Raw genomic sequence first — 14,057 nt, 5'->3', positions numbered from 1 at the left:
AAAAAACCACACCTGAGCTCAGATCTGTGGCCCCTGATACTCGAAATACGGCTAGTACAACACGAGATGCGTTATAAGCATAAAACCAGAGCTTATAAAGACTAGTACCAAAAAGAGAAGGTAAAGTATCTCATTAATTGTTCACATTGAGTACATGTTAAACTGTGAATATTTTGGACATACTGAGTGAAATACACATTAAAATCAGTCCACTTGAAAAAAAAAAACTTTAATGAGGCTACTAGAAAAATTTTAATATATGGTTCAGATCATATTTATATAGGATAGTGCTAGCCTCTAGTGAAATTCAACAATCCCCCAAAGGCTGATCTTACTGGACATTCAGTCTCTGGGGGTAAGTCTCAAACTCTTCAGCAAAACCAATTTTAAACAGTGTCTGAAAAAGTAAATAGCTAACTGTGGTGCTGGAGAAGACTCTTGAGAGTCCCTTGAACTGCAAGCTGATCAAACCAGTCCATCCTAAAGGAAATCAGTCCTGGGTATTCATCGGTAGGACTAATGCTGAAGCTCCAATACTTTGGCTACCTGATGCGAAGAGCTGACTCATTGGAAAAGACCCTGATGTTGGGAAAGACTGAAGGCAGAAGGGGATGGCAGATGGTGAGATGGTTGGATGGCATCACCGACTCAATGGATATGAGTTTTAGCAAGCTCTGGGAGCTGGTGATAGACAAGGAAGCCTGGCATGCTGCAGTCCATGGGGTCACAGAGTCGGACACAACTGAGCAACTGAACTGAACTGGGCTGTGGGGCTAAATGCAAAGAAACAAGGGTGAGAAAAAATAGCCCAAGAGCTACACCAAACCCTCAACAGGCTCCTAAAGCACTGCCAACCCCTTAGCAGGAAGGGCTGTGCACACAAAAGGCGAGTCTTGTTCACTGAGTTTGCTATACAAGCCTCAGCTTCCTCGACTATAGAACTACCAAGTGACACCTACCTCCTCCAGCTCCTATGAGGCACTTTATGAGTCTTAAGAGTCTCCCCAAAAGGTGATATATTTATGAAGTATGGGATATTAACTTGACAAGTGGGTTATTGAAAACACCTCAGCAGCAAAGTTCAGGGTTCAAAAACTTACAATGTGTAAAGTAATATTAGGATCTGACCACAGTCAGATCCATGGAAGTCTCTACAAAATATTGACTTCAGAGTAAATACCAATGATATGTTACATATCTTAAATAGTAGCAGGTAATGACTATATAGCTTCCTTAGTAGCTCAGACAGTAAAGAATCTTCCTGCAATGCGGGAGACCCGGGCGGGATCCCTGGGTTGGGAAGACCCCCTGGAGGAGGGCATGGCAACCCATTTCAGTATTCTTGCCTGGAGAAACCTATGGACAGAAGAGCCTGGCAGGCTACAGTCCATGGGATTGCAAAGAGTTATTCTTAATTTATACTTATTTTTAATTTACATTTTTAATGAGATGTCTTTAAACCCCTTTCCTAGAGAGAGGAGGCACTTCCAGCTCAGCGTATACTGTCTTTCCAATTCTGTGACTACAGAAACGCTGGCTTCTGCTCCTTCCCATCTACGTCACCATAAAAAATATACATTTGATCTTGGCCTTGGTTCCTGATGCAGAGCTCCTAAAATCCATTTTAAGCAACGGGGTGCTAGAAGCATCTTTTGCTCTCATATTTGGTGTTTGACCTTGGTTCCTGACACCAGAGTGTCTAACACCCTTGGCATCTCCTGAGTAATGAGTGTTTTGTAAGTTCATGAGATGACTAGTAGCTGGAGGAGCCTAGACAACTTCAGGATGCAGACTGGTCCCCAGAAAGACCAAGGTATGGTTAGAGGGCTGGAACTTCCATCTCTCCAACCTTCAGGGAGGGGAGAAAAGGCCAGAGGTGGAGTTAATATTGGATCATGCCTACATGATAAAGCTGCCATAAAAATCCCTGAACTATGGGGTTCACAGAGCTGTCAGGCTGGTGAACACAAACATTCCAGGAGGGTGACGCAGCCCAGCTCCTCAGAAAGAGAAGCCCCTGCACTATGGACCCTCTGGATCCTTTATTACGTACCAGTGAAGTTGTTCAGTCGTATCCGACTCTTTGCGACCCCATGGACTATAGCCTACCAGGCTCCTCCATCCATGGGATTTTCCAGGCAAGAGTACTGGAGTGGGTTGCCATTTCCTTCTCCAGGGGATCTTCCTGACCCAGGGATTGAACCCAGGTCTCCCGCATTACAGGCAGTCACTTTATCATCCCCTACAACAATCTGATAAATGTAAACAAACATGTTTCCCTGAGTTCTGTGAACCATTATAGCAAATTATGAAACCCCAGGAGGAGCTTGTGGGAACCTCTGAGTGGTACCCGGTTGGTCAGACATACAGGTGTCAACCTGTAATTGACTTGCAATTAGCATCTGAATGATGGGCGGTCTTCACCATCCTTTCCTTCTTTCCTTTTCTTCCAGAGCTGAACAGTGAAAGACTCTCCTCTCCTGTTTCTTCCTTTACTGCCTCCTCTTGCCCCAATTTCCCTCTTTTTCTAATAATATTTAACAGAAGAAATTAAATAATGCAAGTGATTCTTGTTCATAGAAACTCAAATTGTGATTATGAAACACAACTATTCTATTTACAAACCTATTTGTAAATTGTCTATATTGTGTAGTTTTTTGCATCTTCCTGGTTATTACATCTTACCAATTATCTCATTAATATGGCCTTTAATCCACATTTTATTAATGTATTTTTATGAGGGTCACCATTTCACCTTTTCAAAAATCATCCTTTAACAAAACACTGAAGTTAACTTATGTACCCAGGAAAGTCCAGCAAGGAACACTCGGGGCTGAGGAAAGACTGGCTTACCCTCAGGAGCCCCTTGGGAGAACCTCCAGTGAGAGTTCAAAGCTAGAAGGATGGATCTGTTCTTTACAGGGCTTATAAGGTAGGAATCATGTTATATATTCTGCTTCACTTTTCACCCTGGCCTTCAGTAAGCTAAGCACCAAGTCTGAATCTCCACGGTGGCCAAGTTCAGTTCAGCCTTCACGATAGACTCTGTCATGCTTGTCTGTGCTTTCAACTTTCCATTTCTCTTATTTTGGTATAAATAGGCAAGCCGCCCTAGATTCTTTGTGAAGTAAGCATAGAATCCATATAATTGCATAGTATTTTAACTCCTTCAGTTCAGTTCAGTCGCTCAGTCGTGTCTGACTCTTTGCAACCCCATGAATCGCAGCACACCAGGCCTCCCTGTCCATCACCAACTCTCAGATTTTACTCAAACTCATGCCCATCGAGTCGGTGATGCCATCCAGCCATTTCATCCTCTGTCATCCCCTTCTCCTCCTGGCCCGGATCCCTCCCAGCATCAGGGTCTTTTCCAATGAGTCAACACTTCACATGAGGTGGCCAAAATATTGGAGTTTTGGCTTCAGCATCAGTCCTTCCAATGAACACCCAGGACTGATCTCCTTTAGGATGGACTGGTTGGATCTCCTTGCAGTCCAAGGGACTCTCAAGAGTCTTCTCCAACACCACAGTTCAGAAGCATCAGTTTTTCGGTGCTCAGCTTTCTTCACAGTCCAACTCTCACATCCACACATGACCACTGGAAAAACCATAGCCTTGACCAGACAGACCTTTGTTGGCAAAGTAATGACTCTGCTTTTTAATATGCTATCTATTTAACTCTTTAGTAAACCCAATTACTTCAATTTATTTAACTCCTTAGTATTTTTATTATTTAACTCCTTAGTAAACCCAATGATTATGCATATTGAGTTATATTCAAAACATCCTTGTATTTTTTAAAGACCCAATTTCAGGGATCCTGGTTGAGTGTGATGATATCTGAAATGCTGAACTAGACCAGGACCTTACTTTTATCCACCCAGAAAAGGATCGCTCCCCAACTCCATGCCCCTCAATTCTACCTACCAAGCAGAGAAGAGAGGTGAGCGATAGAGATTTACGAAGAGGGGGGCAGAGGGCTTATATTTACCTACATGTTGTACATACCCATGTAACTCATAAATCGTTAGTGTAAACGTGTGGGAAACAGAAGGCAGGTACTATATCTACTTCTTAAAATTGTGATACAAAATATAACAATTACCTTGTTAATCTTTCTTAAGTGTAGAGTTCAGTGGTATTAAGTATATTCACATGGGTGTAGAAAAGATCTCCAGAACTTTTTCATCTTACTAATCTGAAACTCTGTACCCATTAAGCAACCCTCCATTTCCCCCTCCCCACAGCCCCTGGTAACCACCATTCTGCTTTCTGTCTCTCTCGACTTGACTTGACTTTAGACACTTCGTTTTAGTGGAACCACACAGTACTTGTCTTTTTGTGACTAGCGTTTACTACTTAGCATGACATCCTCAGGGTTCATCTATGTTGTGGCATGTGCCAAAATTTCCTTTTTTTAAAGGTAAATAACAGTCCACTGTATGTACAGATTACATCTACTTTATCCAACCATCGGTCGATGAACACGTGGGTGTCTTCCCTCTCTTGGCTATTGTGAATCAGGCGGCCATGAACATTGGCATGCAAATCTATTCAAGTCCAACTTTCAATTCTTCTGGATATAAATCCAGAAGTGGAACTGCTGGATCCCATGGGGAGTCTATTTTCAGTTTGTTCAGGAACTATAGCCATTTTTTTACAGTGAGAAAATCAGGCAAGTCTTCGAACCCCAACGTTACAGACTGGAGGTCACGAGTCCTTCCCCCGAGCACAGCCCGGCTTCCACCACACTCACCAGCGCCCTCTACGTCAGGGCAAGCAAAGTTCGCCCTGGATTCACTAACCATACACAGCAACTGTAAACAGAAATAACACTCGGCAGTAAAGTGTGGAGTAGTTTAGAATGAACATCTTACCCAGTATGCTGAAATTCATCACTGCTTCCTTCAAAAGTCTTACTGAGTCCCACAGGTCACTCTTGGGAAAAAAAGAAATAAGTGAAATTCATGAGCACTAACACACACTTGGATATCAACATTCTATAAGCACTGAGGTCTAAACAGGAATCAAACATGATTACCTCAGGATTGTTTATATAAAAAGTTACACTCTGACTCCCTAGGTTGAAATCAATCCAAAATTTCTCTAATTTTTCATCTGCAGGTTTTCTCATCTGTAAGATATAATTCCAGTGTTAATATGTGAAAGGTTCAAATGAAAATTCCACTAAAAACAGAGCTTTTTTCCCTAGAACCACCCTACTTTAAGATTACAGAGTCTCCTTCTATTGTCTCTAACTTCTGCAAAACAGGAAGAAGGTTTCAATTGTAACAGCTCACCTATTTCTGGAAAAGCTCTATATACTTATAAAAACTTATATAAACAACTCCATACTTAGCAATAGACGTTTAAATGTGTCAGATAACTATCCACACCATTTTTTTCTAGTTGAAGTCACAGAGAAAACAGTTCTATGTGAAAGCAGTAACAATCCACATGGCATACGGATAGAAACTTCTAGCAAGGAGGTACTGTGATCAAATAAAAATGCTGATTGGCTGTCTAACTTGCCACATGTTAGAAGAAGGCTAAGACCTGAAGATTTCACATTATCCTCATTTTCATTGATTACCATCCGTCCTCCATATCCATGGGTTCATTCAAACAAATGTGGATTGATTCAGAAAGTTCTAAAAAGCAAACCTTGATTTTTGCCACACACTGGCAATTATTTATATAACATACTGTATTAATATTTGCAGCTATTTGCATAGCATTTGCATGGTAAGTAATCTAGAGATGATTTAAAGTATGTGGGAGAGTGTGTGTTCATTGTATGCAAATACTAAGCTATTTTAGATAAGGGACTTGGGTATCCTCAGATTTTGGCATCCACAAGGGGTCCTGGGCCTGGCCCCCCATAGGAACCAAGAAATGATTGTATTACAAAGTAAATATATGCTCTTAAAGAAAGGAGGAAGAAGGAAAGAAAGATAGATTAAAACAGTATGGTGCTTATAGAAAGAGTAAATGTCTCCTTCTTTGTCCCCCAACTTCACAGAGGTCCCTTTTCATGGGAACCATTAACAATGCCTTTGTTTCTTCCCAGATATGTCAGACACACTCGACAAGCATATATAAAGTTTCTATTCCTCAGCAAGTGGGACAAACACTAGACTTACTCTTCTCCCACTTGCTTCTCCAATAAACAGTATTTCTTGGTCACCATTCCATCATGCATGTCCCCTTTTTATTAATAACAGCTAGAGTTGAGCAAAGGTGTTAACACATGTCTGTGTCGTGGAGAGCCAGTGTACAGACCCCTACTGAAGCTGATGGAAATTTAGAAGGCCTAGAAAGAAGCAAGCAAGCAGGGATTGGAGTCCTCAGACAACCGAAAGGAAAAAGAGATAGACCTGAGACGCAGGAATCAAGCTATCAAAATCAGTTTGAGAGAGAAAGAATTTATCATGTAGTCATGATCTAACAGTTCAGCTCACAGAGGCCAAGAAGCCAGCGCTAGACCCAAAGCAAAGAAAGAGTTAACGAGGACATTCAAGAGACATAATCCAGGAAACCTCAGTGAAGTCCAGGTTCAGAGACCTTTGAAAAGTTTACCCGAAAAAAACCTGAGATGGCACAGGTTGGGGCACTTTTACATGAAGGATCTTGTTCCTCTAGAAGCCAAAGAAGAGGGTGAAAAGAGACTACACAATTTTGGACTATGAAGAACAAGGTAGAATGAGCTAGAGAAAGGAGAGTGACCCCAGTTGCTGGGGACAGAGTGGGAGGCACCTCCTGGAAGGAAATAAGCAAGGGACCTGCCCTTTTCCCTCCAATCCAGGAGTGAACAATGCTGCCCATCAACAGGATAGAGTAATACAAGGATCCTATAACTGACCTCATGAGCAAGGTATACAGACTCAAAAATTCATTGATCAAGTAGTAACAGTAGAGCTCTTACATAGTAAGCTTCAGAGTTGAGCCCTCTAGGAAGAAAGATTCCTTAAAAAAAAAAAAAAACGAAAACACCCTTCTATGTAGCAAAAGCAGTTTGGCCTGATGTACATCTACCTATGGATCTCAGTATATAGCACCCAACTTCACAGCCCCAAAGACAGACATACCTCATGCTCACCAGCAAAAGCAGCAATGCATGGAAATGAATAGACCCTGCAAAACATCTCACAATTAAAAAGTAAAATAAAATATGGATGGACCCCCCACACACAAGCTACAGACATTCTATACACAAGTATGGATAACTAGGTGTGCTGTTAACTCCCTTGGTACAAAGTATGGAAGAGGCTCTCAAAGCTGCAAATGGAGATCTGTTTCCATGGGCAGAATTCAAATCCCACCTGGAAGGTTACAAGCCAGGTTTTCAGTCCTGCATACACCGCAACCCAGCTGCCTGGCAAGAGTCCTAACGAAAGGAGTGAACTTAGCCAATATCGTCTCAGAGACTTACCTGTCCATAATACATCTTTCCCTAGTTATCCTCAGACCTACAGGAAATCATCATAAAATCTCTCTGGAGGGTATAATGTTACAACTGCTCTAAATCACAAATAAATATGTTACAGACTGAATGAAACCATTTTACACACACACTAATGAATCGCTAGGCACAATGAGGCTTCGCTTCTGAGCATTCTTACTCAGTGGATAACCCAGCGATGCCCAGTAAATTCTGTATTCTAATTCTCCCTTAAAATAAAACAGATTCTAGATTTCCTAAAAATAATCAGACATTCAGTGATTTCTCTGGTAGTACGGGGATAAGAATCTGCCTGCCAATGCAGGAGACACAGGTTCGATCCCTAGCCCAGGGAAGATCCTACATGCCTCGGAACAGCTACGCCCGTGAGCCACAACTACCGAAACCCACGCACCCCACAGCCTGCACTCTGCAACAAGAGACATCACCCCAAGAGAAATCTGTGCTCCACCATGGAGAGAAGCCCCCGCTTGCCACAACTATAGAGAAAGCCCGCGTGCAGAGACAAAGACCCAGCACAATCAAAAACCAAAAAAATGTTTAAAAAGACACTCAGAATAGAACTAGTCAATCAAGTAAAGCTCAGAGAAACATCTTACCTTCTTTGGTCACCAAGTCTGTCATTTAGGTGATTGACAAACCGTCTACAATCCTTCAAAGTAAATAATGCAAACTTTTTGTTAAACAAACCAAGATATTCAATTTAAATACTACCCTTTGCAGCATAACAGAGACCAGTGTTTGCTTCTACATTTTCAGGATCCAGTGACATCAAGACTCCATAAGGACTTATTATTAATCATGATAACTGTAACAATGCTTTGTGTCAGAAAGAGGAGGCTCCAGGCTCAAGTTCTGAACCCCCAGCTGAGGAATACTTTATGTGCAATTATGTTTCCCTGGGTTAAACGAGTGAACAAGTGGAATACCTCTTACTGATTACCTAGACTGTAATATTTGACTAACCCTTGGGCATCCATCTCCCCAGCGCAAGCCAACCACAAACCCATAAAACTTATCAACTGGGGGTTTATCCTGGTGGATTTATCCACTGCCAATTTTCTTTATCAGCAGTTCTCTCTCCTGCTCCTTCCTGGAATCTCTCTCCTGCTATAGGTTCTAAGAATAAAGACTACGTCTAGAGTTCTCCTGATCAAAAACCATTAGGGAAGCAAACTTGTTACCCCCCAAATTCTAAAACTAGAGAAGTACTGATCCAGGTTTTTTTCCCCTCTTGTTGGCAGGGGATGTCTGTTGCGGTAAACAGTTCTCATGCTCCACGTCTACATTCAGCACTAAAGGGACACGGATGTGAGCCTTCCTCTAAAAGCAACTCCACTAAGAAACTGACGGCTCTGATGGAAAATGATTTGAGAAACAAGGTAATTACTTTTGTTTTGCAAAACTGAAAGTGAAAAGTGAAAGTGAAGTTGCTCAGTCGTGTCCGACTCTTTGTGACCCCATGGATTATACAGGGCATGGAATTCTCCAGGCCAGAATACTAGAGTGGGTAACCTATTCATTCTCCCATAGATCTTCCTGATCCAGGAATCGAACCGGGGTCTCCTGCATTGCAAGCGGATTCTTTACCAACTGAGCTACCAGGGAAGCAGGTTGCATGAAAGACACCAAAAATTATTGGCTTTCCTTGTGGCTCAGCTGGTAAAGAATCCGCCTGCAATGTGGGAGACCTGGGTTCGAACTATAGGTTGGGAAGATGCCCTGGAGAAGGGAAAGGCTACCCACTCCAGTATCCTGGCCTGGAGAATTCCATGGACTGTATAGAGCATGGGGTCACAAAGAGTCAGACACGACTGAGCGGCTTTCACTTCACTTCAGACTGCGGAGGCTGGAGAGCTCACATCATAACCACCCCAGACCAGAGCCCCCAGACCAGCCTCAGCCTGCATCATCACCCCAGCTGCTCTCTGCAAGGCACACTCTTTTCTTTTCCGACTCTCCCTACCCTTCCAGGTTTGTTGAAAGTCACTTCCCGCTCCATGACGTGGTCTCTGACTGGATCCATCAAATTCACACAGTTCTGTCTCCAGGCTGGGTTTCCTATAAAGATGTCCTAACTCTAGGCTGGTATTTGGCCCACACATACTTTATTTTTATTGTCCTCAAGTTATTTTCACAAAAGTGGGAAACAGGAAGCTTCAAAATGGCAACACAATCACACTCAAGAAAAAAAAACCCTCCCCTAAGCCCAACATACACGAAGGCTCTGAGAAGATGCTTCATGAGTATTGATTAAATGGAATTTTCATGACCACAGATCTCACCGTCTCAAATTCTCGGTCGTTAATTTCTTTGAAAGCCTTAGCTATGGTGTCATCTTCAAACCACTGAGGGACAAAGTCCTCCCTGGATTTTCTCATCGTCAGTCTACACAACGCTTCACAGAGAGCCACCTGCTGGTCATAATCTAGAGATTAAAAACACGGCAGACAGGGATAATTCTGGGCACAGAGCAAAGAAGAAACGAGTTCCACAGATCAGCATTTGCTCTAAGAAGTTCCAGCTCAGAAGGCTAGCCTGTGGCTTCTAGTTTTAAGTAGCAAGCTATATCCTGGAGCAATTATAATCATTTGAAGTGTGAAAGTGTGAGTCGCTCAGTCGTGTCTGACCCTTTGCGACCCCATGGACTGCAGCCCTCCAGGCTCCTCTGTCTGTGCGATTCTCCACGCAAGAATACAAGAGTGGGTTGCCATTCCCTTCTCTGGAGGATCTTCCCAACCTAGGGTTCAAACCCAGGTCTCCTGCACTGCAGGCAGATTCTTTACAATCTGAGCCACCAAGGGAAGTCCCAATAATCATTTACATTCATCTATAAGAAATATTAGGAGAAAAATCCAAACAACAGGTCAATATGCAACAATTTCTTAAAAAATTAAATGTTACATCTGCAGTATATATTTCAGATATATTAAAACATTCAAAAGCAACTATGTCTAAGACTTGCAGACACAGAGAACAAATTAGTGGTTACCAGTGGGAAGAGGGAAGGGGAGAGGGGCAAGATAGGAGTGAGGAAGTAAGAGATACAAAGTATTGAGTATAAAATCAGCTATAAGGATACACTGCCCAGCATGGGGAATACAGAACGAATTTTACAGTAACTATAAACTGAGTATAACCTTTAAAAATTGTGAATTACTATATTGTATACCTGTAACATATTATACATCAACTAGACCTCAATTTAAAAAAAAAAAAAAAAAAGATTTTTTTCCCAGCCTTAAGAAATATTTCTACTGTAACAAAATCTCAACATAAACTGGTTTTTCAGAGCAGATAAACAAAACTACATATCCCAACATGCTTAGATTTTAAACAATTTTAAAGGTAAAAATCAAATGGCAACTGGATATGCAAACTTAAATTTGCAAAGTAACAGTGTATGTTGCTTGTGAATATATGTATTAAAGTATAAACATATTCTTGAAAATGGAAAACAAGTCCAAGTCAAGGATTATCTCTACAGATAAAGAGGGGAATGGGATGGGAATTTGGACACAGGGCTTTACCTGTAACTTTGATTTACTTAAAAAAGAATTTAAAGCAAATGTGGAAAAATGATCAAATCTGACTCACCTCATTGGAGAGTAAAGGAATATTCATTAACTATTCGTTTCAGCATGCTTAATGCTTCAATCATAAATTAAAAATAAAATTCTACTTCCTATTTTCAATTTGACCATACTTTACTCCCCATAGTTCCCAGATGCTCATTAAACCCCCCATGTCCAGTATTTAATATTCTCATATTTAAAATTCTAAATGCTTCTTACCACCCACAGTCAAGATTGTCCTTGCAAGGTCTTTCCTGAAATATTTAGATAAATTTCATTTTACTGGGATGAACATAAATAAGTAAAACTTTACTACATTGGCATTAAAATTTTAAACTGAGATGTATATTTTTTTAAGTATTTCAAACTCATTATCAGAATGTCCTCAATGTCAAGAACACATTTTTATGGGAAAAGTCTCAAATGTATATATTGACTTAAATATACTTTTTAAAGAGAAACCAGAACTACTACACATTCTGAGATTCTAGTTCTTCTGTAAAGTGAGTTTGATCATCTCTGAAGATTCAGCAAATGCTAAGATTCTGGAATTCTATAATCACCTCACCAGCCTGTGAAGATGTATATTTTTTATTACTATTATCACATAGCTTGACCCTGGAAGAAATGATATAGTAGGTGCTGTGGGTCTTTCCTATCACTGTTTGGAATCAAATTTTAAAACTGATAAAGTTACAGATGTAATGGGGTTAAGTTATCACATTATGGTAACCACCAGAGATTCCCAAACTTCATGTTCATTTAAGAATTTCAATTAAATGCTAACAAGTGTGGGGCTGGTCTTTTTTAATGTCATAACTCCACAGTTAAAGAATGGATTTCAGAAATCTTGTAACAGTTCAGTTTCTCATCATAAATGGATGGATTTGTCACAATTTAGTAGACATTTTAGAATGGTCTTATCGAGAGTTCTACTTAATTTTATGTTTGCAGGTTTACATTTGACTAGAAGTGCAGAACATTCCAGGTGAGAACACTCAAATGTTAAGACAGGACCATTGCATTAGTCTGAAAACTGAGCAGAGTCCATCAGGTCGACTCCTCTCCAGATCTAGGTGCATGACTAAGGGTAATAATTAAACTACTGTGTTCAAAGAAACGCAGCAGGAAAACGTCAGAGGAAACACTGCATCCTGCAGAGTTAAACGGACAAACGCGCTGAGCTCCACAGGCACCAACCACCTCTATCAGGTCTCTGCTGGGCTTAGTCACTCAGTCGTGTCCAACCCCTGGTGACCCCATGGACCGCGGCCCGCCTGGCTCCTCTGTCCTTGGGGATTCTCCAGGCAAGAACACTGGAGTGGGTTTCCATGTCCTCCTCCAGGGGATCTTCCTGACTCAGGGATCGAACCCATGTCTCCTGCATTGCAGGCGGATTCTTCACCATCTGAGCCATCAGGGAAGCCCACACTGTAATACACTGGATTCCCTCCTCTTGCAGGCATGGCTGCGTGTCACTTGAACAGAGGAGGGCCACAGTGATGTCTCTGATGCTGACTGGTGCTCAGCACACCGTCACAGGTTCAGGCTCAAATCTCAAAACAAGTCAGTGCTGCTTCCATGGTCAACACGACCACCTTACCTCCAAATTTCAATGTCCCAGGAACCATGTAACTGTGAGTGGGTCACCAAAACCCCCCAAGTCCATCCCGTGGAAAGCAATACATGCCGCCCTGGGACAGCTAACGGCTGGTAACCTGTGAGTATCTGCTCCCTACCAGGTGATATGCTAATCACTTCCAACGGATTGCCTGATTCAACCTGCTCTCTATCGATCAGGTATTAATGTTGGTTCCGTTTTACAGGTGAGCAGACTGAGGCGTAGTGAGTTAAGACTGTGCTCTATCAAAAAAAAAAAAAAGACTGTGCTCTAGAGAACAACCAGTGTGAGTGGCAAAACCAGGATTGGAAGGCTGAAGCCTGGCACCAGGTCTGTATTCTTAACATTCTCCCAGGAGTCGCTAATTCGCTTCACATTCACAGTGAAAAATAATCTAAAGCCTGAGAAAAGTATTTCACCTCACAAATGTGATAGAACAACAACAAAAAAAACCCACAAAAAACCCACCACCACTGCAAACACCTAAACAGAACAAAGATTGTCTGTGTGTTAGTTGCCCAGTTGTGTCTGGCTCTTTGTGACCCCATGGACTGTAGCCCATCAGGCTCCTCTGTCCATGGGATTCTCCAGACAAGAATCCTGGAGTGGGTTGCCATGCCCTTCTCCAGGGGATCTTCCTGACCCAGGGGATCGGGTCTCCTACATTGCAGGCAGATTCTTTACCATCTGAGCCACCACGGAAGCACAATAGATTGGGGTAGTATGCTCCAGAGAGATTTTGCCCTTATATCACCACCAAATCAGGTCAAGGTCACGTACATAAGGCGACAGGGGCCTTCCAACAAGAGGAGCCGTTTTCTCTCTTCCCGAGGGACAGCTTGCAGAATGCCATTCAAGGTCCTCAGTGCCTGTTGGGAGTCGGGAAAGGTTTTCAGAGGAAGAAACGAGAGAGGGGACTAGGCACAACCTTCTCCACGGGGCCCAGGGCAACGGCTGTCAGCAGCTCACCTCCCGTTGGATCAAAGGATTTACAGCTTCTTCCGTCACTAGAAATCCCAAGGTCAATATGAAGGAATTCAACATCTGAATTTTCCCTGAAAGCAGAATTTTCCAAGAATCACACTGATGCTAAAAAAGAGAAAGGAGGCAAAGGCTGAAAAGCCATGGGCAGCAAATGTTTGTGAAATTATCTAGGCTGGATAAGGGACACATGACAGCCTACTGCAAGTTGTAGAAACCCCCAGGGCGTTTGTTGTTGTTCAGTCACTAAGTCCTGTCAGACTCTCTGCGATCCCATGAACTGCAGCACGCCAGGCTTCCTTGCCCTGCACGACCTAGACGCCCATGGAGAGAAACTGCAGCAGTGCATGCAGAGTCTGACTGCGATCACCACATCTCAGGCAAAGCTGGTTTGGTATCCAGAGTGAGCAACGGGCAA

At 42.3% G+C, this 14,057-nt stretch overlaps 1 protein-coding gene across 1 annotated transcript in view; it reads right to left on the bottom strand.

Moving 5' to 3' along the window:
* The window catches only part of SYCP2L (synaptonemal complex protein 2 like), a 53,663-nt gene that overhangs the window by 31,098 nt on the left and 8,508 nt on the right, over window positions 1-14,057 (bottom strand). The window contains exons 7-14 of the mRNA XM_043450392.1: window positions 13,628-13,713; window positions 13,439-13,527; window positions 11,257-11,291; window positions 9,748-9,890; window positions 8,062-8,114; window positions 7,089-7,134; window positions 5,042-5,134; window positions 4,878-4,938 (exon numbers count right to left, since the gene is read on the bottom strand). Coding sequence (XP_043306327.1) covers window positions 4,878-4,938; window positions 5,042-5,134; window positions 7,089-7,134; window positions 8,062-8,114; window positions 9,748-9,890; window positions 11,257-11,291; window positions 13,439-13,527; window positions 13,628-13,713 — 606 coding nt within the window. The remainder of the gene's footprint in view (window positions 1-4,877; window positions 4,939-5,041; window positions 5,135-7,088; window positions 7,135-8,061; window positions 8,115-9,747; window positions 9,891-11,256; window positions 11,292-13,438; window positions 13,528-13,627; window positions 13,714-14,057) is intronic.

Source organism: Cervus canadensis, chromosome 28 (genome assembly GCF_019320065.1).
Source record: "Cervus canadensis isolate Bull #8, Minnesota chromosome 28, ASM1932006v1, whole genome shotgun sequence".
In the NCBI taxonomy this organism is placed as follows: Eukaryota; Metazoa; Chordata; class Mammalia; order Artiodactyla; family Cervidae; genus Cervus; species Cervus canadensis.
Note: the sequence above shows the minus strand (reverse complement) of the source record. Positions and strands in the feature narration are given on the sequence as shown.